Source organism: Argopecten irradians, chromosome 1 (assembly GCF_041381155.1).
Source record: "Argopecten irradians isolate NY chromosome 1, Ai_NY, whole genome shotgun sequence".
NCBI lineage: Eukaryota > Metazoa > Mollusca > Bivalvia > Pectinida > Pectinidae > Argopecten > Argopecten irradians.
The window spans coordinates 71,588,601-71,613,441 of record NC_091134.1 but is presented as its reverse complement, the minus strand read 5'-3'; the positions used below and the strand labels follow the sequence as shown (position 1 = coordinate 71,613,441).

The 24,841-nt window shown below is 41.7% G+C and overlaps 6 protein-coding genes across 6 annotated transcripts; all 6 read right to left on the bottom strand.

Moving 5' to 3' along the window:
• Positions 1 to 1,215: 1,215 nt before the first annotated feature.
• On the bottom strand, positions 1,216 to 8,882 carry LOC138307309 (zinc finger protein ZFP2-like). The gene is made up of 2 exons (XM_069247973.1): positions 8,734 to 8,882; positions 1,216 to 7,056 (listed from the first exon to the last, which is right to left on the bottom strand). Exon 2 carries the CDS (start codon positions 6,999 to 7,001, stop codon positions 5,394 to 5,396), a length of 1,608 nt encoding a protein of 535 aa, XP_069104074.1. The 5' UTR covers positions 7,002 to 7,056; positions 8,734 to 8,882; the 3' UTR covers positions 1,216 to 5,393.
• A 1,394-nt stretch (positions 8,883 to 10,276) lies between these two features.
• LOC138313095 (lysostaphin-like) lies at positions 10,277 to 11,146 on the bottom strand. Its single transcript, XM_069253755.1, has one exon. It carries the CDS (start codon positions 11,144 to 11,146, stop codon positions 10,277 to 10,279), a length of 870 nt encoding a protein of 289 aa, XP_069109856.1.
• A 1,267-nt stretch (positions 11,147 to 12,413) lies between these two features.
• Positions 12,414 to 13,314, bottom strand: LOC138312986 (lysostaphin-like). Its single transcript, XM_069253692.1, has 2 exons — positions 13,019 to 13,314; positions 12,414 to 12,978 (listed from the first exon to the last, which is right to left on the bottom strand). The coding sequence occupies exons 1-2, from the start codon at positions 13,312 to 13,314 to the stop codon at positions 12,414 to 12,416; spliced, it is 861 nt and encodes a 286-aa protein (XP_069109793.1).
• Positions 13,315 to 13,468: 154 nt separating this feature from the next.
• LOC138312901 (polycystin-1-like protein 3) lies at positions 13,469 to 15,170 on the bottom strand. The gene is made up of 2 exons (XM_069253638.1): positions 14,464 to 15,170; positions 13,469 to 14,423 (listed from the first exon to the last, which is right to left on the bottom strand). The coding sequence occupies exons 1-2, from the start codon at positions 15,168 to 15,170 to the stop codon at positions 13,469 to 13,471; spliced, it is 1,662 nt and encodes a 553-aa protein (XP_069109739.1).
• A 17-nt stretch (positions 15,171 to 15,187) lies between these two features.
• On the bottom strand, positions 15,188 to 16,130 carry LOC138312798 (uncharacterized abhydrolase domain-containing protein DDB_G0269086-like). Its single transcript, XM_069253580.1, has 2 exons — positions 15,704 to 16,130; positions 15,188 to 15,669 (listed from the first exon to the last, which is right to left on the bottom strand). The coding sequence occupies exons 1-2, from the start codon at positions 16,128 to 16,130 to the stop codon at positions 15,188 to 15,190; spliced, it is 909 nt and encodes a 302-aa protein (XP_069109681.1).
• A 57-nt stretch (positions 16,131 to 16,187) lies between these two features.
• LOC138312699 (telomeric repeat-binding factor 2-like) lies at positions 16,188 to 23,466 on the bottom strand. Its single transcript, XM_069253501.1, has 3 exons — positions 23,373 to 23,466; positions 23,173 to 23,235; positions 16,188 to 16,963 (listed from the first exon to the last, which is right to left on the bottom strand). Exons 1-3 carry the CDS (start codon positions 23,464 to 23,466, stop codon positions 16,188 to 16,190), a joined length of 933 nt encoding a protein of 310 aa, XP_069109602.1.
• Positions 23,467 to 24,841: the final 1,375 nt, after the last annotated feature.

Sequence of the window (24,841 nt, the reverse complement as noted above, 5' to 3'; positions counted from 1 at the left end):
CAATTTTGAATCCCCACCCTATAAGGATGCTACCATTGCATTATGGGTGCTATCCCATGCTTGGTTTCAGAGAAGAAGTTGTTTATATGGAAATAGCCAAATTGACCCCTTTTGACCCCGCCCCTCAGGCCCCCTGGGGGTCAGCCCCATCATTTGTACAATTTTGAATCCCCACCCTATAACGATACTACCATTGCATTATGAGTGCCATCTCTTGCTTAGTTTCAGAGAAGAAGTCATTTTAAGGAAATAGCCAAATTGACCCCTTTTGACCCCGCCCCTCAGGCCCCCAGGGGGTCAGCCCCATCATTTGTACAATTTTAAATCCCCACCCTATAAGGATGCTACCATTGCATTATGGGTGCTATCCCATGCTTGGTTTCAGAGAAGAAGTCGTTTATATGGAATTAGCCAAATTGACCCCTTTTGGCCCCGCCCCTCAGCCCCATCATTTGTACAATTTTCAGTTAGTAGCCCATAAGGATGCTACCAGTCAAATTTTGTCGAAATCGGGCCAGCGGTTATGGAGAAGAAGTCAATTGTAGACGGACGACGGACGTCGGAAGCCGGAAGCCGGACGCCGGACGCCGGACGCTGCGGTATCCCATAAGCTCACCTCGGTCCTTCGGACCAGGTAAGCTAATAAGTGTTTGCCTGTTCTTAGATTATTTTCAAATCAATGTTCATTAAAAAGAAATTTTGAATTCATCGGAAAGTTTTCTGGAATTTTTTTTAAAAGTTAAGGTTCTGGTGTATATATTGAATACCGTTATCCGTAACAGCTGACCTTGATTTAACTTTAATAATTTTGGACTATAACTGTGGTGATGGGTGTCATGAAGCACAGGGACCTGGCACAATTTTTTAACCAACAATAAACATACATATATGTATACTGTTGGTTAAAAAAATTGTGTCATGCCCCTGTGGTAAAGACGACACTAGGGTAAACTCACTTACTCAATTAGAATTTGGTCTGCTGCTGATTTAGATGTTGACCTGCTGAAGTATTATTCCTTAACCGTTGATAATTTCTGCAAAAATTCATTGTGTTAGATTTATACACTAGTACTTCAAATGAAGAAGTTGACAATAAAAATTGTTTACAGCTGCCATGATATACGTGGAAATTTACAAATATGTAATTTTAGACTTGTCTCATCTAAAGATGGCATTTTTATACATTGTAAGAATAATTGTAAACATACAATTGAAACAATTTCACGTGTTTATTTCATGACATATATATAGATACACTAACAAATTAGCAATCAAAAGGTAGAGTAAACACTGCAAAAGCAATGATTGTCTGTACAAGTGAAATAATCTATAAAACAATTAGCTCTTAGTTTATACGTACTAACGGTACCACATGTATAAAACAATATAGCTCCAAGTTTATATGTATTATAAAACATAGCTTTCATTTTATATGAACTATAGAACAATAGCTCTTGATTTCTTTACAAAACAATAGCTCTCATCAGTAACTTTATCTGTACTACAAAACAATAGCTCTCATGAGTAACTTTATCTGTACTACAAAACAATAGCTCTCATCAGTAACTTTATCTGTACTACAAAACAATAGCTCTCATCAGTAACTTTATCTGTACTACAAAACAATAGCTCTCATCAGTAACTTTATCTGTACTACAAAACAATAGCTCTCATCAGTAACTTTATCTGTACTACAAAACAATAGCTCTCATCAGTAACTTTATCTGTACTACAAAACAATAGCTCTCATCAGTAACTTTATCTGTACTACAAAACAATAGCTTCTGATTTATACATGTATTATAATACAATGGCTCTCGGTTTATATGTTCTATAAAACAATAACTTTCAGTTTATATGTACTAAAAAAACAATTAGCTCTCAGTTGATATACTATTAAACAATAGCTCTCATTTTATTGTGTAATATTAAACATTAGCTAACAGTTTATTATGTAATATTAAACAATAGCTCTCAGTTAATGTACTATAAAACAATAGCTCTCATTTTATTATGTAATATTAAACATTAGCTAACAGGCGCTATTCTATTTATCTGCGACCCAGATTGCATTTATATCTCCAATAAATGCAATCTAACAATCCTTTAATTGTTAAATAAGGTCAATTAAAAAAAGATCTGACAATAGTTCAGTGAATCGAACTGCACATTGTCTTTGAGTGATCTGTGTATTTGACATTTCATATGAGTGGACTAAGATCTTACATTAGTGATCATTTCATATGGGATTTTATGAAATGGATCTAAAAAGTTTTAATTTTTGCGAGCAAAATTATAACTTCGAGATAAGTTTTATAAAATCTCATATGAATTGAATACAAATTTAAGATATATTTTTTATCACATAGCTACAAAAACCAATCTTACAAAGAATTTCATATCAAAATGTATTCCGAAAATCCAGCAGAGGTAGCCATTTTGTCCCGCTATCCTCGTAATCCTGATGTCATATCATTTTTCCTGACATCATTTTATTGTTTCCGTCTGACGTCACAATGAATTTCCAGCCAATGAAAATCGCTCCAGGTCATATTACACTAGTTATATATGCAAAAATATTACCTGGGCGAAATCACTGGATATCAGGTGGATTATGTGATAAATATGTGTATCTTCATGACATGAGATATAGTGCCATACAAAGTAGTACCATAATCATATAAGTTTTAGCACATGTCCCTTAACATGACTCACCTATATTGTATTTTATATGATAGATATATCAAAATGCCTACCAGAAGCAATGTGAGAATTACATGTTATATCAAAAGAAGATAGATTCTAAAACATTTCAAGGCTTACTCAAGATATAAAACATCTTCACTAAGCATGGAGTGTGGCTTATAGTGAAGAAATTATAATTACATTCCATCAGCCTTACCTGAAGGTTTGAAAGTTTGCTCATTGCACTAATCATTGTCTCTTAAAATTGCCACATTAAGATGCTCCATCGCTGACAAATGTTTTTTTCTCTCTGTCAAATCAAGGAGCAGAAGAATCAGTATGTTTCTTCAGTTACAAAAGTTACTTAATTTACACCATTACCACCACTAAAAAGTCTAAGCTTCAAGTAGATTAACTTCAAGATAAAAATATCAAAAATAATTAATTGCGTCCCGAAAAAATTCTGTGTCACTAAGTTCTATATGGAATGAAGCACTGTTTGCGCATGCATCAATAGCGAGATGAATTATTTTATATTATTTTATGTGTTAGTTATACATGTATACACAGGATTAAACACCAATTATTATTCAAATGATGAGTCTCGTTTATACTCTGTCAGCGGTGTAGCATCTTTAAGTTTTACATCAAACAAACAAATTGATTTGGAAAAAATTCTAAATGAATAAAACATTAATATTGAAACATTTCACTCTCTAAGTGAAACAAAATAAATAATTAATATATAAAAGTACACGTAGACAGTAAATACTAGTGCTAGTAATTATTCTAAAATGCCATGAGTTATAATACAATACTGAAATACTGAATTCTGTCAAAATTTACATGACACTTGTGGCAATTTTACTTATACATATAATAGTAATACAATTAAATGATATTACAACAGGCCAGGTATATTATATTGGCATCAGTATTAGTCAAAGCTATGATTTAGTGCATATCAATGGTCAGTTGGTCTGACCTTGAAACTATGGTTGTTTCATTTTTCTTCCATACTTGACAGGGTTATCCCGCGGTTGCTAGGGAAAAGATAACTCTGTCTTTTACCAGGGTAGGGAAAAGACAGCTCACATGCGCTAGACAGTAACATCATCAATACATGCAGCTACCACTTTTACGCACAACGACATTCATGTCTACTGAATTTTTACCATTTCTTGCTAAAGTATGGGAGAAAAAGAATCTTACATGGGCCAGTCAGGTGGACAGGTATATCGATATTTCTTTTACCAGGGTAGGGAAAAGACAGCTCACATGCGCTAGACAGTAACATCATCAATACATGCAGCTACCACTTTTACGCACAACGACATTCATGTCTACTGAATTTTTACCATTTCTTGCTAAAGTATGGGAGAAAAAGAATCTTACATGGGCCAGTTAGGTGGACAGGTATATCGATATTTCAACCCTTGTGAAAGATTTTAACCATCAACCATGAACCATCAGCAAGCCTAGGGTTGAACAGCCAAAATCTTTAACTCGGGTGATATCCCTGTCCACTTGACAGACCCATTTAAGATTCTTTTAATCTACATGTATAATGCAGGCCAAATATATCAGGTTTCCAGATCTCGTGCTTATTGAGAATTTAAGCATGTTTCGAAGTGAACTTGAATGATATTTCTTTTCTATAAATCAAACATACCTCGTGTTTTATTCCTGCAGACTACATACCAGCTCTATATTTGGCCTCCTGCTGATTACTAACTAGTAAATAGAGCATCCCAGGTGGGAACCCATTTACCTATTCCGTCTTTACATATATTACAGAGTTAGGTCCCTTGTGGGTAGGTACTGTATACATTGTAATGTCATTGTTTTGTGGGCGCAATTCATCTCGTTTTCTCAGCAAAGTATGACATTCGGCTCGCAAAGACATGACGTCACAATCAATACCTACCCGCAAGGGCAGATAACTCTGTAACATGAAAATACAGAATATGGACTTCATCTCAATGTTTTTGATGTGAGTATATATATATGTTACGTGGTTTATGTGGTAATGCGGATTGAGAAAGAAGGTTTATCAAACATTTTCATGTTTTTAACCCAAATAAACTAAATATGAGTCATGGTCAAAGTCATTCATTAAAACAATATAAACATAAGTATAGATCTAGTTCAACTAGTACAATAGCAATACCACATGTCAAGGATGTTTATGGATATATAGTGTTCAACATCTAGCTGAACCGACTGAACATTACATATGTATGTACTCACATAGTTCACGATACACATCATATATTTAATGTGTAAAGAATGTGAGGAGGAAATTAGGAGGGAATCGGCATGGTTGAACTTTAGAAAATTAAATGTTTAAAAATGTGGAAAAATTTACAGATGGCACACAACAATAAAACATGGTGGCTATGAACAAACACAAGCCATCCTGAATTTCACCCCCTTCCCTTAATTATTCTATATACACACATTATAATTTCAGATATATAAACATAGTTACTTAAAGATGACCTTCAATGTACTGTGAAATTCAAACACAAACAGTACATATTAAAACGTTAACTGGTATATATTTGGAAGACAGTATTTTATATATATAGAACTCACATTCTGATTACATTACATCTAAATCACTATACACACATATGTTAGAAAATGATCATTTGAAAATTTTTTAATAAAAAATCCCTCCATGATTCCCCCCCACCCCACCGCACCTAATTGACTAAACTTAATGGTTCCTCACAGTTGTCCAAACCTGGTTTCTCTTGATCATCACTACAGTTGTTCAAACTTGGTTTCTCATAATTGTCTAAACTTAACTGTTCCTGATCACAATTGTCTGAACTTGGTTTCTCACGGTTAACTAAATTTAATGGATGCTCATCACAGTCCTCTGAACTTGATGGTTTCTCACAGTCATCTGAACTTGATGGTTTCTCATCATTAACCAAACTAAATGAATTCTCATAGTTATCTAAACTTGACGGTTTCTCACAGTCATCCAAATTTGATGGTTTTTCACAGTTGACAAAACTTAATGGTTTCTCATAGCTGTCTGCAGCTAAAAGAAATTCATAATTGTCTTCAATTAATGGTTTCTCATAGTTGTCTACAATTGGTGTTTTTTCTGTATTTCGGTGGTGTTTTCTAACATGTTGTGCGAGGTTACTGCTGTTAGCAAATGCCTTACCACAAAGTCCACAGGGGTACGGCTTCTCACCAGTGTGCCTTCTCACGTGACATGTAAGGTCACTTTTCTGTGAAAATGCCTTCCCACAAAATTCACATTCAAATGGTTTTTCACCTGTGTGTATTCTGATATGTTTAGACAGGTTACTGCTGTTGTAGAACTCTTTACCACAGTAATCACAGGTAAAGGGCTTTTCACCTGTATGAATTCTAAGATGGCGGGATAGGGTACTGCTCTCGGAAAACATCTTATCACAAATATCACATTTGAATGGTTTTTCTCCTGTATGTATTCTGAAATGTCTTGTCAGATCATTTTTCTCAGAAAAGCCTTTTCCACAGACGTAACATTTAAATGGTTTCTCTCCTGTATGTTTTCTCATCATATGTCTCTGTAGATTATATTTCTGGGAAAATTCATCTGTACAAAACTCACATTTAAATGGTTTGTCGCCTTCATGGGTTTTGATGTGATTTGACAGACCAATGAGTTGAGAGAAGTCATTACCACAGATTTTACAGGTGAAAGGTTTCTCGCCTGTATGTATTTTAATATGCTGTGTTAGATTACTGCTCTGAGAAAATCCCTTACCACAAATGTCACATGTAAATGGTTTCTCTCCTGTATGTATTCTAACATGGCTTGTCAGATCACTTTTCTGAGAAAATGCTTTTCCACAAAAATCGCAACTGAAAGGTTTCTCACCTGTGTGTATTCTGAAATGCTTTGTTAAATCACAATTCTTAAAGAACTCTTTACCGCAACATTCACACTTAAATGGCTTCTCCCCTGTGTGTATACGAACATGCTTCTTCAAATCACAATTCCTGAAAAACTCCTTACCACAAGTATCACACTTAAAATTTCTCTGTCCTGTGTGCATTCTGATATGCCTGGTCAAGTTATCTCTCTTACCAAAGCCCTTGCCACAAGTTTCACATTTAAAAGGTTTCTCATCCTCAGTATGTATCATGTGATTGGTTGGCAGACCCACCTTGGCCACCATGGTGCTGATAGAACTTGCTAAATCTGATGGTAATGGCATCCCTCCTGTTAATGACTTTGATGTGAGTGGCATCCCTCCTGTTAAGGACTCTGACGGGAGTGGCATTCCTTCGGTAACGGACTCCATTTCTATAGAAGTCAGCTAATACACTGGTATGTCTGGGATGCGTCTCTTGGTCATTCTGCAAGAACGCAACATGGAAGTGTTTTTAATTATATTAAAGCTTTAAAAGTTTAAATTATCAAAGCTTATCTCACACTGGTATATATTGTATGCATACATATGAAAATAAATTTGGTGCTCCGAGCACTATTTAGCTATTATATATATATATATATAAAAAAACACACAACTATAAAACAGTTTTTTTTTGTTTTATAGTTGTGTGTTTTTTTATGTATATGGAAACCATCACATGGACATTGTTCTTTTTTATTTATATATATATATATATGTAGTCCCTGGACTAAGGTTTCCCACAGGACTATGGTTTGGTGTGCTTTTTGTTGCATACATAATATTGACAAAAATGATGTCACTCAAGTTATTTGTGCTGTTCACTGGCTAACAAGCTGTGTGCAGCCAACGTTTTGCAAAAACTTTAGGTTACATACATGTACGGGCTTAAAATAGAACATATGTTGTAAATACCAATACAATACTGCATAAATGTATGAAAAAACCCGATATAACTGTTTTTTTCAACTGATTTATCATTTCTGACCGATTTGACTGGGTCGATCATCAGTGACCAAGTATGTAAAGCTCATGATCAGTTGGTAGAGCATTCGGCTGGAACTCGGAGGCCCCGGGTTCAAACCCCTGTCTGGCCGCGGCTGCTACATTTTCTTCCCTCCTGTTACAAATTTGGTGCTCATTTAAAATATGTAAATGCATGTATATGCATAAAATAATTGGAAACTTACAAAAAAGTATAGAAAACTATGCCCGAGTGATTTTCGGAGGCAGTGCTCCATTACGACACATAGGGACCAATCCGTACCCAGCCGAAAGGTATAGTAGACTGGGTACGTATATTCATTCTATATGTCTTTAATCACTGATGACCACGTACATGAAGCTCAGTCATTAGAGCTGTAATAGGAGAGGAGAAAATGTAGCAGCCAGACCTCGATTCGAATCCGTGACCCTAAGAATACTAGCTGTGTGCTCTACCAACTGAGCTACATTGTACCAGCTGGTCACCGATGATCGACCCAGTCCAATCCCACTACAGAGCATTCAGCCAGTGTTTGGTGGTCTCAAAATCGAATCCTGGTCTAGCCCCTACATTCTCCTCTCCTAAAATTGTTTTTCGATAGATTGTATCAGCTGTCTATCAATCTCTCTTCTTCTTCTTGGTGTTCCTAAGTCTGTCAGTAATGACGATTTGTGGTCGTCTGGGATGTGGCACAGTAGTGTGTGACTAGTTTATTATGTACAGTGTAGGATTTTTTGTTAGCTTTTTGTGCAGTCTGAAAGATAAAATCTTTTGTTGTGGTGTATCATGCTCTCTGTCCCACCAGATTGAAATATTGAATAATGATACAATCGAACAGTGCACGTCGGAGAGACGGATGTTTTCATGAGATTTTAAATTTAGCGATGCATTTAAAATTACAATACTCTAGAGACTGTCATTGTACACCTAAATTGTTGAACATATATGAGAATTATTCAATCGACATAAACCATGAAACGAGTAAAACCAAAAGCAGTAGGCCTACTGTATTATTCTGACTCTGTAACCAGTAATTTGCAGTAATTTATCCGACTTCTTTTGATACCATATTGTTTCCAAATATCGGCGGAGTATAAATTACTCAGTAATGATGTTCAGAAATACGCATAACCGTACCGTTCCTGGTCTGTGCGTGGCTAAGTAATTATAAGTGGCCTGGAACTCCAACTGGGATTTTTCTTTAACCGGAAATGACACCCAACCTATAATTGACGTGTCGGATTCGAATTGAAATAATAATTCCGGCTAAGAAACCGAACTTTCATACAATACCGAACATACTGTATATTTTTCAATCTAGAGCAGAAGAGATAATTTATAAAATTGATTTTGTAGTTTATTTATTATTATGAGCTTAATAAAAATATTGTAGATTAGACTCGATTTACATTAAAGTTACAATACCTTTGTCATATTTTACATCTAATCAATAATATTACTATGTCATGTATAAATGTTTTCAAAACTATACTTGTTTGTGTCTGTTATACACCATTGTTTTATTGCCGGTTGTAAAATAGTGTCCTTTAACCGACTGGCTTGACTTTATTATAATCTATCATATATATTAGTCCAGTAAAAAATGGAAAATAGAGGCCTAACCTTCAAATACTTACAATGAAAAAATTAAATTCCGTCAGATTCATAGTCAGGCTATTTGTAAGGCATGCAGTATTAGTCCAGTAAAATACGAAAACCAGAGGTCTGACTTCCAAATAATTTCAACCGATTAATTTTATTGGAGGTTCTTAGTATTTTAATTTTATAAGCCGTCATTATTTAATAGAAAAGAACTTCATATCATTAATACCAAAATACATGTACACAATGGTTTTAAAGTCCATAAATCTGAAAGACAGGAAAAAAATCCAAAGTTCAACATGCTTTATTCAATTGTCGTTAGATTTTGCCAGTAAAACAACAAGAACAGTGATTTTCAAAAACAAACAAAAATAAATAAAAATAAATAAATGAAATAGAACTTTCCTTTCTTCCATTATCTTATAAATGCTACCTCCATTCGGTTCCGTTCATTACCGAAAAAAATGGCCTATTCAAGTATTTGATCAAAAAGATATTTCAAACTTACTTTATAAAGAAAGCAACATATATCTTATGGTGGTAATATCTGCCAAATCATTTTGCAATCTGAAAAGTCACAAAATAAATATTTACATTTTCAGCCAATTTAAAAGGTTTAATCAAATTGACAGTAAATGATTTTATCGACCTCACGTCTTTAAATTTATATTTGGATATATCTTGATATAGCTGTCTCTTTTAGGTGTGAGCAGCCTACATAGAAAATAAATTAATAACTACATATCTAAACACACGAGACGATATTACATGATGAATAATTCTTGCACAAATAAAACCAGCTTAGAGTAACCATGTTTACGCAGCGAGTAAAAGTAAAATATTTTACTTGTAAAACAACAACTTTAATCAACAACTTTTATTTCAAAAGATTCCCCAAACACCAAAACTTATATAATAGCTTGCAAGATTTTAAACAAATTTAATCACTGCCTCTGCCAAGGATCGAACTCGGGACCTCTGGATTACAATGTACGAGCCAAAGAGAAGTTCTCCCTATCCAGACGATATATTGCAGCTGGTATTGACAAGGGTTACACTTATTAATGGTATTATTTATTTACAATTCAAGCTTTACATATCGCAAAATAACGTCATTTGTTTTCAAAAAACGAGGCCATATCAACAACCACCACGAGTCCAAAAGAATCCAGGCAAACGCCACATCAGATGCGGCTTCTGTCTCAATCCGGGCAAGTTCCACATCAGATGCGGCATCTGACTTATAACGAGCAAGCTCCACAACAGATGCGGCTTCTGTCTCAATCCAGGCAAGCTCCACATCAGATGCGCCTTCTGTCTCATTCCGGGCAAGCTCCACACCAGATGTGGCTTCTGTCTCAATCCAGGCAAGCTCCATATCAGATGAGGCTTCTGTCTCATTCCAGGCAAGCTCCACAACAGATGTGGCTTCTGTGTCATTCAAGGCAAGCTCCACATCAGATGCGGCTTCTGTATTAATTCGGGCAAGCTCCACATTAGATGCGGCTTCTGTCTCATTCGGGGCTAGCTCCACATCGGATGCGGCTTCTGTCTCATTCGGGGCAAGCTCCACATCAGGCGCGGCTTCTGTATCAATCCAGGCAAGCTCCAAATCAGATGCGGCTTCTGACTCAATCCGGGCAATCTCCACCACAGATGCGGCTTCTGTCTCATTCGGGGCAAGCTCCACATCAGATATGGCTTCTGCCTCATTCGGGGCAAGCTCCACATCAGATGCGGCTTCTGTCTCATTCGTGGCAAGCTCCACACGAGATGCGGCTTCAGTCTCATTCGGGGCAAGCTCCACATCAGATGCGGCTATTTGTATCAATCCAGGCAAGCTCCACATCAGATGCGGCTTCTGTCTCATTGGGGGCAAGCTCAACATCAGATGCGGTTTCTGACTCATTCCAGGCAAGTTCCACATCAGATGCGGCTTCAGTCTCATTCGAGGCAAGCTCCACATCAGATGCGGCTATTTGTATCAATCCAGGCAAGCTCCACATCAGATGCGGCTTCTGTCTCATTGGGGGCAAGCTCAACATCAGATGCGGCTTCTGACTCATTCGGGGCAAGCTCCACATCAGGTGCGGCTTCAGTCTCATTCGAGGCAAGCTCCACATCAGATGCGGCTTCTGTATCAATCCAGGCAAGCTCCACATCAGATGCAGCTTCTGTCTCAATCCGGGCAAACGCCACATCAGATGCGGCTTCTGTCTCAATCCGGGCAAGTTCCACATCAGATGCGGCATCTGACTTATAACGAGCAAGCTCCACAACAGATGCGGCTTCTGTCTCAATCCAGGCAAGCTCCACATCAGATGCGCCTTCTGTCTCATTCCGGGCAAGCTCCACACCAGATGTGGCTTCTGTCTCAATCCAGGCAAGCTCCATATCAGATGAGGCTTCTGTCTCATTCCAGGCAAGCTCCACAACAGATGTGGCTTCTGTGTCATTCAAGGCAAGCTCCACATCAGATGCGGCTTCTGTATTAATTCGGGCAAGCTCCACATTAGATGCGGCTTCTGTCTCATTCGGGGCTAGCTCCACATCGGATGCGGCTTCTGTCTCATTCGGGGCAAGCTCCACATCAGGCGCGGCTTCTGTATCAATCCAGGCAAGCTCCAAATCAGATGCGGCTTCTGACTCAATCCGGGCAATCTCCACCACAGATGCGGCTTCTGTCTCATTCGGGGCAAGCTCCACATCATATATGGCTTCTGCCTCATTCGGGGCAAGCTCCACATCAGATGCGGCTTCTGTCTCATTCGTGGCAAGCTCCACACGAGATGCGGCTTCAGTCTCATTCGGGGCAAGCTCCACATCAGATGCGGCTATTTGTATCAATCCAGGCAAGTTCCACATCAGATGCGGCTTCTGTCTCATTGGGGGCAAGCTCAACATCAGATGCGGCTTCTGACTCATTCCAGGCAAGTTCCACATCAGATGCGGCTTCTGACTCATTCGGGGCAAGCTCCACATCAGGTGCGGCTTCTGTATCAATCCAGGCAAGCTCCAAATCAGATGCGGCTTCTGACTCAATCCGGGCAATCTCCACCACAGATGCGGCTTCTGTCTCATTCGGGGCAAGCTCCACATCAGATATGGCTTCGGCCTCATTCGGGGCAAGCTCCACATCAGATGCGGCTTCTGTCTCATTCGTGGCAAGCTCCACACGAGATGCGGCTTCAGTCTCATTCGGGGCAAGTTCCACATCAGATGCGGCTATTTGTATCAATCCAGGCAAGTTCCACATCAGATGCGGCTTCTGTCTCATTGGGGGCAAGCTCAACATCAGATGCGGCTTCTGACTCATTCCAGGCAAGTTCCACATCAGATGCGGCTTCTGACTCATTCGAGGCAAGCTCCACATCAGATGCGGCTTCTGTATCAATCCAGGCAAGCTCCACATCAGATGCAGCTTCTGTCTCATTCCGGGCAAACGCCACATCAGATGCGGCTTCTGTCTCATTCTGGGCAAGCTCCACATCAGGTGCGGCTTCTGTATCAATCCAGGCAAGCTCCAAATCAGATGCGGCTTCTGACTCAATCCGGGCAATCTCCACCACAGATGCGGCTTCTGTCTCATTCGGGGCAAGCTCCACATCAGATATGGCTTCTGCCTCATTCGGGGCAAGCTCCACATCAAATGCGGCTTCTGTCTCATTCGTGGCAAGCTCCACACGAGATGCGGCTTCAGTCTCATTCGGGACAAGCTCCACATCAGATGCGGCTATTTGTATCAATCCAGGCAAGTTCCACATCAGATGCGGCTTCTGTCTCATTTGGGGCAAGCTCAACATCAGATGCGGCTTCTGACTCATTCCAGGCAAGTTCCACATCAGATGCGGCTTCTGACTCATTCGGGGCAAGCTCCACATCAGGTGCAGCTTCAGTCTCATTCGAGGCAAGCTCCACATCAGATGCGGCTTCTGTATCAATCCAGGCAAGCTCCACATCAGATGCAGCTTCTGTCTCATTCCGGGCAAACGCCACATCAGATGCGGCTTCTGTCTCATTCTGGGCAAGCTCCACATCAGGTGCGGCTTCTGTATCAATCCAGGCAAGCTCCACATCAGATGCGGCTTCTGACTCAATCCGGGCAATCTCCACCATAGATGCGGCTTCTGTCTCATTCGGGGCAAGCTCCACATCAGATGCGGCTTCTGCCTCATTCGGGGCAAGCTCCACATCAGATGTGGCTTCTGTCTCATTCGTGGCAAGCTCCACCCGAGATGCGGCTTCAGTCTCATTCGGGGCAAGCTCCACATCAGATGCGGCTATTTGTATCAATCCAGGCAAGTTCCACATCAGATGCGGCTTCTGTCTCATTGGGGGCAAGCTCAACATCAGATGCGGCTTCTGACTCATTCCGTACAAGCTCCACATCAGATGTGGCTTCTGTCTCATTCGGGGCAAACTCCACATCAGGTGCAGCTTCAGTCTCATTCGGGGCAAGCTCCACATCAGATGCGGCTTCTGTATCAATCCAGGCAAGCTCCACATCAGATGCAGCTTCTGTCTCATTCCGGGCAAACGCCACATCAGATGCGGCTTCTGTATCAATCCAGGAAAGCTCCACATCAGATGCGGCTTCTGTCTCATTGGGGGCAAGGTCCACATCAGATACGGCTTCTGTATCAATCCAGGCAAGCTCCACATCAGATGCGGCTTCTGTCTCATTCCGGGCAAACGCCACATCAGATGCGGCTTCTGTATCAATCCAGGCAAGCTCCATATCAGATGCGGCTTCTGTCTCATTCCAGGCAAGCTCCACAACAGATGTGGCTTCTGTGTCATTCAAGGCAAGCTCCACATCAGATGCGGCTTTTGTATTAATTCGGGCAAGCTCCACATTAGATGCGGTTTCTGTCTCATTCGGGGCTAGCTCCACATCGGATGCGGCTACTGTCTCATTCGGGGCAAGCTCCACATCAGGCGCGGCTTCTGTATCAATCCAGGCAAGCTCCAAATCAGATGCGGCTTCTGACTCAATCCGGGCAATCTCCACCACAGATGCGGCTTCTGTCTCATTCGGGGCAAGCTCCACATCAGATATGGCTTCTGCCTCATTCGGGGCAAGCTCCACATCAGATGCGGCTTCTGTCTCATTCGTGGCAAGCTCCACACGAGATGCGGCTTCAGTCTCATTCGGGGCAAGCTCCACATCAGATGCGGCTATTTGTATCAATCCAGGCAAGTTCCACATCAGATGCGGCTTCTGTCTCATTGGGGGCAAGCTCAACATCAGATGCGGCTTCTGACTCATTCCAGGCAAGTTCAACATCAGATGCGGCTTCTGACTCATTCCGTGCAAGCTCCACATCAGATGCGGCTTCTGACTCATTCGGGGCAAGCTCCACATCAGGTGCAGCTTCAGTCTCATTCGAGGCAAGCTCCACATCAGATGCGGCTTCTGTATCAATCCAGGCAAGCTCCACATCAGATGCAGCTTCTGTCTCATTCCGGGCAAACGCCACATCAGATGCGGCTTCTGTATCAATCCAGGCAAGCTCCACATCAGATGCGTCTTCTGTCTCATTGGGGGCAAGCTCCACATCAGATGCGGCTTCTGTCTCATTCGGGGCTAGCTCCACATCGAATGCGGCTTCTGTCTCATTCGGGGCAAGCTCCACATCAGGTGCGGCTTCTGTATCAATCCAGGCAAGCTCCATATCAGATGCGGCTTCTGACTCAATCCGGGCAATCTCCACCACAGATGTGGCTTCTGTCTCATTCGGGGCAAGCTTCACATCAGATGCGGCTTCTGCCTCATTCGGGGCAAGCTCCACATCAGATGTGGCTTCTGTCTCATTCGTGGCAAGCTCCACACGAGATGCGGCTTCAGTCTCATTCGGGGCAAGCTCCACATCAGATGCGGCTATTTGTATCAATCCAGGCAAGTTCCACATCAGATGCGGCTTCTGTCTCATTGGGGGCAAGCTCAACGTCAAATGCGGCTTCTGACTCATTCCGTACAAGTTCCACATCAGATGCGGATATTTGTATCAATCCAGGCAAGTTCCACATCAGATGCGGCTTCTGTCTCATTGGGGGCAAGCTCAACGTCAAATGCGGCTTCTGACTCATTCGGGGCAAACTCCACATCAGGTGCAGCTTCAGTCTCATTCGGGGCAAGCTCCACATCAGATGCGGCTTCTGTATCAATCCAGGCAAGCTCCACATCAGATGCAGCTTCTGTCTCATTCCGGGCAAACGCCACATCAGATGCGGCTTCTGTATCAATCCAGGAAAGCTCCACATCAGATGCGGCTTCTGTCTCATTGGGGGCAAGGTCCACATCAGATGCGGCTTCTGAATCAATCCAGGCAAGCTCCACATCAGATGCGGCTTCTGTCTCATTCCGTGCAAGCGCCACATCAGATGCGGCTTCTGTATCAATCCAGGCAAGCTCCACATCAGATGCAGCTTCTGTCTCATTCCGGGCAAACGCCACATCAGATGCGGCTTCTGTGTCAATCCAGGAAAGCTCCACATCAGATGCGGCTTCTGTGGCTTCTGTCATTCCAGGAAAGCTCCACATCAGATGCGGCTTCTGTCTCATTGGGGGCAAGGTCCACAACAGATGCGGCTTCTGTATCAATCCAGGCAAGCTCCACATCAGATGCGGCTTCTGTCTCATTCCGTGCAAGGTCCACATCAGATGCGGCTTCTGTATCAATTCGAGCAAACGCCACATCAGATGCAGCTTCTGTATTAATCCATGCAAGCTCCACATCAGATGCAGCTTCTATCTTATTCCGGGCAAACGCCACATCAGATGCGGCTTCTGTATCAATCCAGGAAAGCTCCACATCAGATGCGGCTTCTGTCTCATTTTGGGCAAGCTCCACATCAGATGCGGCTTCTGTATCATTCCGGGCAAGCTTCACATCAGATGCGACTTCTGTCTCATTCCGTGCAAGCTCCATATCAGATGCGGCTTCTGTATTAATTCGGGCAAGCTCAACATCAGCTGCGGCTTCAGTCTAATTCGGGGCAAGTTCCACATCAGATGCGGCTTCTGTCTCATTCCAGGCAAGCTCCACATCAGATGCGGTTTCTGTCTCATTCGGGGCAAGCTCCACATCAGGTGCGGCTTTTGTCTTATTCCAGGCAAACGCCACATCAGATGCGGCTTCTCTCTCATTTTGGGCAAGCTCCACATCAGATGCGACTTCTGTCTCATTTCGTGCAAGCTCCACATCAGATGCGGCTTCTGTATCAATCCAGGCAAGCTCCACATCAGATGCGGCTTCTGTCTCATTCGGGGCAAGCTCAACATCAGCTGCGGCTTCAGTCTCATTCGGGGCAAGTTCCACATCAGATGCGGCTTCTGTCTTATTCCTGGCAAACGCCACATCAGATGCGGCTACTGTCTCATTCCAGGCAAACGCTACATCAGATGCGGCTTCTGTCTCATTCCGGGCAAGCTCCACATCAGATTCGGCTTCTGTCTCATTCGGGGCAAGCTCCACATCAGATGTGGCTTCTGTCTCATTCGGGGCAAGCTCCACATCAGATGTGGCTTCTGTCTCATTCCAGACAAGTTCCACATCAGATGCGGCTTCTGTCTCATTCAGGGCAAGCTCCACATCAGATGTGGCTTCTGTCTCATTCCAGGCAAGCTCCACATCAGATGCGGCTTCTGTCTCATTCCAGGCAAGCTCCACATCAGATGCGGCTTCTGTCTCATTCGGGGCAAGCTCCACATCAGGTGCGGCTTCTGTCTCATTCCAGGCAAACGCTACATCAGATGCGGCTTCTGTATCAATCCAGGCAAGCTCCGCATTCTATGCGGCTTCTGTCTTATTCGGGGCAAGCTCCATATCAGATGTGGCGTCTGTCTCATTCGGGGCAAGCTCCACATCAGGTGCGGCTTCTGTCTCATTCGGGGCAAGCTCCACATCAGATGCGGCAACTGTATCAATCCAGGCAAGCTCCACATCAGATGCGGCTTTTGACTCATTCCCGGCAAGCTCCAGATCAGATGCGGTTTCTGTCTCATTCGGGGCAAACTCCACATCAGATGCGGCTCTGTATCAATCCAGGCAAGCTCCACATCAGATGCGGCTTCTGTCTCAGGTGATGTAAGCTTTGGTCTGGTGCTACCTGTTGCTACATGGATGGGGTATCCTTGTTGCTACTATGTCTGTTCCAAGTCTATTTGCTGTAACCAGATATGTTCAGTATCTGCTTCATGTAACCAATCTTACTCAAGCACAAGGCTATCAACAGAGGAACAAATAGTGTTCGCTCGATGAATAAGGGGTTCTAATAACTCTATATTGCTTAAGGGGCTAGTAGCTGTCATATTGCAGGTAGCTGTCATATTGCAGGTACTGGTCAGTGTGAGTAGGGTTTCGGTAGACGTGATGTTGGCATCGTCCTGCCTGGTAATGAGGGTGTCAAGAACTGGAATCTTATCATCCTGTATGCTCTCTGTAATGAATATGATGGTTGGATGCACGTGGCAGTTACACAATTTTTTGTGATACTACCTTTTACATTCAGAAACATATATACTTAATTTAATTCCATATGTTACACTCATTTCTATTTGTTAGATCTTTGAGGTTATTTTTCCATAGACCGAAAGAATTGTACGTCAGGTATATCTATACATAAAGGTTTAAGCGGGGAATTTTAAGTCATTGGCTAAAATGAATTATTGGATAATACATCACTGCGCCATAACTCAGTTTGTTTTATTGTAAAAGTAAGAAATTTATGCCTAATAAGTACCTGATTGAGTTATCTGAATTAAACTATAAGCATTATTCTCAATATCTTTTGGGGTTATGATGAAGCGTCTATGAAGAATGTTCCTGCGGATTTTTTTTTTCGTTTTTTTTTTGTCTATGACTTCATTACCCCATAATATATTGAGAATATTGCTTAAATATATATGTTTCCCGCTACACTCGACATAGTTTAAAATGCTAAAGGTGTCATAGATATGTAAATATCAAAGTATCGGGGTCACTTGATAAATGAGGTCAATGCATACGATAAACAAGATATCCTAGATGGATCTTGGCGCCAACCAGTTAATTAGGGATCTTTTCTCTTCTTTTCATACTTCATCTACCAAAATCCAATATGGCTGCCGGTCGGTCATCTTGTTGATCGATCGGTCTCAAAATGTAGTATCCACAACTAGAGCCCTAGTGAAACCTACATATGAAATTTGAGACAAATCCCTTCTGTACATCTGAGAAATAGCGGTAACAATAATTGTTAACGGACGGACGGACGGACGGACGGACGACGGATCGCGAACGAAAGGCAATTTCAACTGCCCACCATCTGATGATGTTAAAATGTTCCATGAACAAATTGGGCACTATGGGACTCATTGCTGTCCCGCAGTATGTTAGTAGAAATCACCCTTATACACAGGTTTTGTCCGTTTCATGATATCGCAATAATCCGAACGCAACTACGTGGAGTCCTTGGAATGTCAATCATGCCGATTCGATGCCCGTGAAGAACAATGTGGAGTTTGTACCGATTGTTTGAGTGGCTGATTCTAGTAACGCATTGATAACTTATCTCTGTGATCTGCCCATGCTTCTGTTATAGGTAGCACACTGAACAGGTCCTCCGACACGTGCTCAAGTTTCTAATTAGAACGACATTATAGCATTGAACATCCGCTTTTGCCAGTGACTGTCTTCTGTATTGTACCATTATATATTTCACAGACAAAACCTGGAGAATCTACAGGAAAGTACATATACAAAGAAGTGGAGAATGTCATTCAACAAAACATAAAAATACTCTACTCGTCACAACCATTAACTGAAAAAAGTATTTGACAACCCCTGCGTCGGGTTACATATTTCATCAAACCCGAGATAGACCACTCATATAAACTAAAACGTCACAGTCTGCTCTAGCTTTCCATCGTAGAAACTTGGAACATTGCAAATATACGGTATTTAGGATAACATCTTACAATGATGTGGTAAGGTTGAAAGTTAATTATTGAATACGGGGTCAACGTCTGGGGTCCACACAGGATATCAGACATGGACAAACTTGAGCGAAACCAAAATTCCAGCTAATAGATTCATCAAACAAGATGTGGTTGAGGGGTTGATTCCGGCATTATCTTAGGTGGTCGACAGATATCCAAGAGGTTTGTGATTTGTGTGGGGATATATTAGATTTAGGGGCTTTTGCTCGTCTCATGATATTGACACATTCCGAACGCAACTGCATTGAGTTCATTACAAAGTCTCCCAATAAAAAACATTTAATGACGTGTACATTTCAGCAATCATCTATTTGCCTTCTGCAGCATTACCTGTGGTCAGTAAGGAGCTAGTCTGGAGAAGGAATCCGTTTGACAGTTATACTACTAGTATCTTTGCCCACGTCTTCTCACCGATACAAAGAGCATCTTGATCAAATTCCGAAAAAGCAACACCGTAGTCTCACCTAAATCTAACACATGTATCGTCAAAAGCGAAATAAAAATTATGAATCAATGTAAAATTTGAGTCGGACCATGTTACAGCGCTAGACTTGACATTAGAAATAGCGACAATAGTATGACGTCACATTACCAAAATCGATGCTGATCACATGTCAAGTCTTTAGTTCTAATAAAGTAGTGTGTTTGATTTTGGAAAGTAGAACCTGTGATATCAGGATGAACAACATTAATTATCAAATAAATCAGAAGATGTTATAGATTCCCTAGTGCTGTCGGTCAGATTGGTTGAATGGATAATTGGGAAATAAAGAGGAACAGAAACCCATAGACAACAATATATATACTTAACTATACTTTTAAAAATACTGTACATAACACAACCTTTTTTTATCATTTATTAACTTTAAGTTTACTATGGTTGGAAGTCAACTAAAAAAAGCATTACCTAAATGACATAATTTCAAAATAAGTCGAATGATCACTCTTCCCATCAATTTTCTTCAAATCATTGTTACGTACACGCATCATAAATATCGCCTTAACAATTCGCATGCCGTATATCCATTGCTTTAACATTCTGAGTTAACTCATTTCAATGTGTTTCATCTCTCAACGGTTTCTTGAATTTCTGGTACAAATTCCCTAATGCTAGGTTTACCCTATGTTCCCGCCGGTAACGCAGCCCCGTTTCAGGCCACCGTGGACAGAACGTGGTGACCACGACACAACGCGAGACAACGCAGGAGGACGTGATAGACAAACGTGAGCGGCCGTGATTACCGTGGATGCTGTGCCAGATTTTTAAACTGTCAATAAACAAGAGGCCATGAGGACCTGTATAGCTCACCTGGTTTGTAATGTAAAGTAATGTTCTGAATACAAGTTCATTGTTTCTTTTCTGAAGGAATTTTAATATTAACCTCTAAATCCCCTATTGGGTCCCACCCCTCCTGCCCCCTGGGGGTCAGAGCCAAAATTTATACAAGTTCTGTTCCCCTTCCCCCAAGGATGTTTATGGCCAAATTTGGACACCATCTAAGCAAAACTCTAGGACAAGTAGCGATTTATGGGATTTACCTCTATTTTCCCTATTGGGCCCCACCCGTCCTGCCCCCAGGGGGCCAGAGCCAAAATTTATACAAGTTCTGTTCCCCTTCCACAAAGGATGTCTGTGGCCAAATTTGGTTACATTCCATGCAGAACTCTATGACCAGTAGCGATTTAAAGAATTTCATTCTATTTCCCCTATTGGGCCCCAACTCTCCTGCCCCCGGGGTGTCAGAGCCAAAATTTATACAAGTTCTGTTCCCCTTCCCCCGAGGAAGTTTGTGGCCCAATTTGGTTACAATCCATGCACAACTCTAGGACAAGAACCGATTTATAGGATTTACCTATAATTCCCCTATTGGTCTCCGTCCCTCCTGCCCCCGGGGACCAGAGCCAAAATTTATACAAACTCAGTTCTTATTCTCCCAAGGATACTTCTGGCCAAATTTGATTACATTCCATGCAGAACTCTATGACTAGTAGCGATTTAAAGAATTTACCTCTATTTCCCCTATTGGGCCCCACCCCTCCAGCCCTCGGGGGGCCAGAGTCAAAATTTATACAAATTCTGTTTCCCTACCCCCAAGTATGTTTGTGGCCAAATTTGGTTACAATCCATGCAGAACTCTATGACTAGTAGCAATTTAAAGGATTTACCTCTATTCCCCCTATTGGGCCCCGCCCCTCCAGCCCCCGAGGGATCAGAGCCAAAATTTATACAAGTTCTGTCCCCTTCCCCTAAGGATGTTTATGGCCAAATTTGGTCACAATCCATGCAGAACTCTAGGACAAGTAGCGATTTATAGGATTTACCTCTATTTCCCCTATTGGGCCCCGCCCCTCCTGCCCCCGGGGGGTCAGAGCCAAAATTTATACAAGTTCTGTTCCCCTTCCCCCAAGGATGTTTGTGGCCAAATTTGGTTACAATCCATGCAGAACTCTAGGACAAGTAGTGATTTAAAGGATTTACCTCTATTTTCCCTATTGGGCCCCGCCCCTCCTGCCCCGGGGGGTCAGAGCCAAAATTTATACAAGTTCTGTTCCCCTCCCCCAAGTATGTTTGTGGCCAAATTTGGTTACAATCCATGCAGAACTCTATGACTAGTAGCGATTTAAAGGAAATGTTGACGGACAGACGGACGGACGGACGGACGAAGGACGACGGACGCCGCGCCATGACATAAGCTCGGGCCAGGTGAGCTAAAAATGCCACGACAGTCACAGTACCGATGGTAAACTAAACACGACGTAATAAAACGGAATTAACGCAACAAAACTTAACAGTGCGTACGGAGCCGTAACAGAACTTGCAGACGGTCCGTGATGGAACGGGCAGCAAGCACGTTTCCCGTCAACTCACGGTGCTTTCAAGTTTTGTAAAGTTCTGTTGCGGTTTTTTTCCACGTTCTATCACGGTTGATGCAGATTAGCTGCACGTTTTGTCCCGTTTTATCCAGGTTTGGCACGATTATCTCGGCAAGCCAAGGTGGATGGTAGCCGTTTCGATGCGTTCTGTCAAGGCACATCACGGCTTGTAGCGGTTGAAAGTCCGACGTGCTACGACGTGTTGCGCCCAATTACGGTCTTACGTTGCAAGCAATATATGGAGTATCATCGCTTGGTCTAGGCCCGTTACGATCTGATGAGGTCTATACGTTTTGTATGTTTTGATAAAGCTCTTACCTCTTTCACGGTCCTCCAAGGCTAACTAGAATTGCCGGGCTTCTTTGGGGCAGGTTTATGCCCAGAGCATAAAAGTAGAAATTGAATATTCAGAATATCTATTGTCGAAAATTTCATTTAACATATTTGGATTACAAAATGTGTTAAAAGAAAAAAATCTATGCTATATTTGGCATAAAAATATAATTAATTTATATTTAATGTGCTGCGTAGCATCTAAGTAACACAGGAAGCTGCTCAGCAGTTAAGTTACCGTTGTCTAAGACAATTTATCAGTGTTCGTCGTTGCAATAAAAAACCCAATCCATGTGACATTATTTCAGATCTGTTTCTATTTGAATTATTTTCTGTTGGGCCTAAAACAACTATTTTTTCTGATTTTTACTATTAATGCACCAAAACATCGTGCAAGTGGGGTTATTTTGATTCTGCTGTTAGATATGGATACATTATATAGTTCACAATGGTGTTGTTCATTGTTGAATGCTCAACATCAGCATCAAGATTGAGAATCGCAATAAAATCGTCACTAAGGACATCAAAAGTTAATATGGCCAAGTGTTTCTATGCACAACAATTTGTTCTGTAATGGTTCTTACTTAATTTGCTTTTTGTAATATTAGCTTTAGTACAATTTGATGGTTAAAATATGCTTGATAATGACTATTTCTATTCATTTATACAAGTAATTCCAAGAATTATCACATATGCACCAAGCCAGGAAACGATACTCCGTCATATATTGTCGTCAATAAGGCCGTAATAGGACGTAGCGCGTCGGGCATTTAACCGCGATGTACCTTTACAAAACGCTTCGAAACGGCTATCATCGACCTTGGCTAGCCGTGGAAACCGTGACAAACCTGAACAAAACGGGACAAAGCGTGTAGCCAATCTGCATTAACCGAAATGAAATGCGGAAAATGCAACAGAACGTTGCAAAACTTGAAAGCACCGTGAGATGCCGGGGAACGTGCTTGATGCACGTTCCATCACGGACCGTCTGCAAGTTCTGTTACAGCCTCGTACGCACTCGGCACTGTTACGTTTGGTTGCGTCAATCCCGTTTGATTACGTCCTGTTACGTTCACCATCTGTACCGTGACTGCCGTGGCAATTTTTTGTGATAGTTTATGCTAGGTTTACACTATGTTCCCGGCGGCCACGGCAGCCCCGTTTCGGGCCACCGTGGACAAAACGTGGTGACCGCGAGACAACTTGAGACAACGCAGAAGGACGTGATAGACAAACGTGAGCGGTCGTGATTACCGTGGATGCCGTGCCAGATTTTTAAACTGTCAAAAAATTTGCCACGGCAGTCACGGTACAGATGGTAAACGCCACAGGACGTCATAAAACGGGATTGACGTAACAAAACGTAACAATGCGTGCGAGGCCGTAACAAAACTTCCAGACGGTCCGTGGTGGAACGGGCAGCAAGCACGTTTCCCGGAATCTAACGGTGATTTCAAGTTTTGTGACGTTCTGTTGCGTTTTTTCCACGTTTTATCACGGTTGATGCAGATTGGCTGCACGTTTTGTGCCGTTTTGTTAAGGTTTGTCAAGGTTTTGACGGCAAGCCAAGGTGGATGATAACCGTTTCGATACGTTCTGTCAAGGCACATCACGGCTTTTAGCGATTGAAAGGCCGACGTGATACGGCGTGTTACGTCTTATTACATTCTTACGTTGAAACCAATATCTGATGAAGTATCATTGCCTGGCCTGGTACATATTTGCTACTTCATGGATTATTTGTATTATTAAATAGAAATAGTCATTATCAAACACATTAAAACCATCAAATTATACAAAAGCTATTATTGCAAAAGACAATTAAGTGATTAACCATTACAGAAAAAAATGGCGTAAAAACACTTGGCTATAATAATTATATATTTATACCAAATATAATTTGTAATTAAAATGTGTTTGAAATGACATTTTCGGCAATAAATATTGTTTCATTTGCTTCAAAAAAATCCCGGTATCAGACTTTCATCCCTAGTAAGCCTTGGCGGACCGTGAAAAACGTATCGGAGCTTGATCAAAACGTGTAAAACGTAGCAGACCTCATCAGATCGTAACAGGCCTAGTGAGAACGTAGTGGTATCCTTGATAGACCGTGCTAAAGCCGTAGTGTACCTTTAACCTCCCGGAACAGCACTTTCCCGTATATCCACGGTCCATGACGTAATCCGTAAAACTTCACAAGACCTAGCTCAACTTGAATACAGAGACAAAAATAGCCAAAATTCCACGGCGCACCACGTTTCGGGCAAACGGGGCTACCGTGATCGCCGGGAACATAGTGTAAACCTAGCATTAATAAATAATTGGCACGGCATCCACGGTAATCACGGCCGCTCATGTTTGTCTATCATGTCATCCTACGTTGTCTCACGTTGTCACGCGGTCACCACGGTGGCCTGAAACAGGACTGCCGTGACCGCCGGAAACATAGTGTAA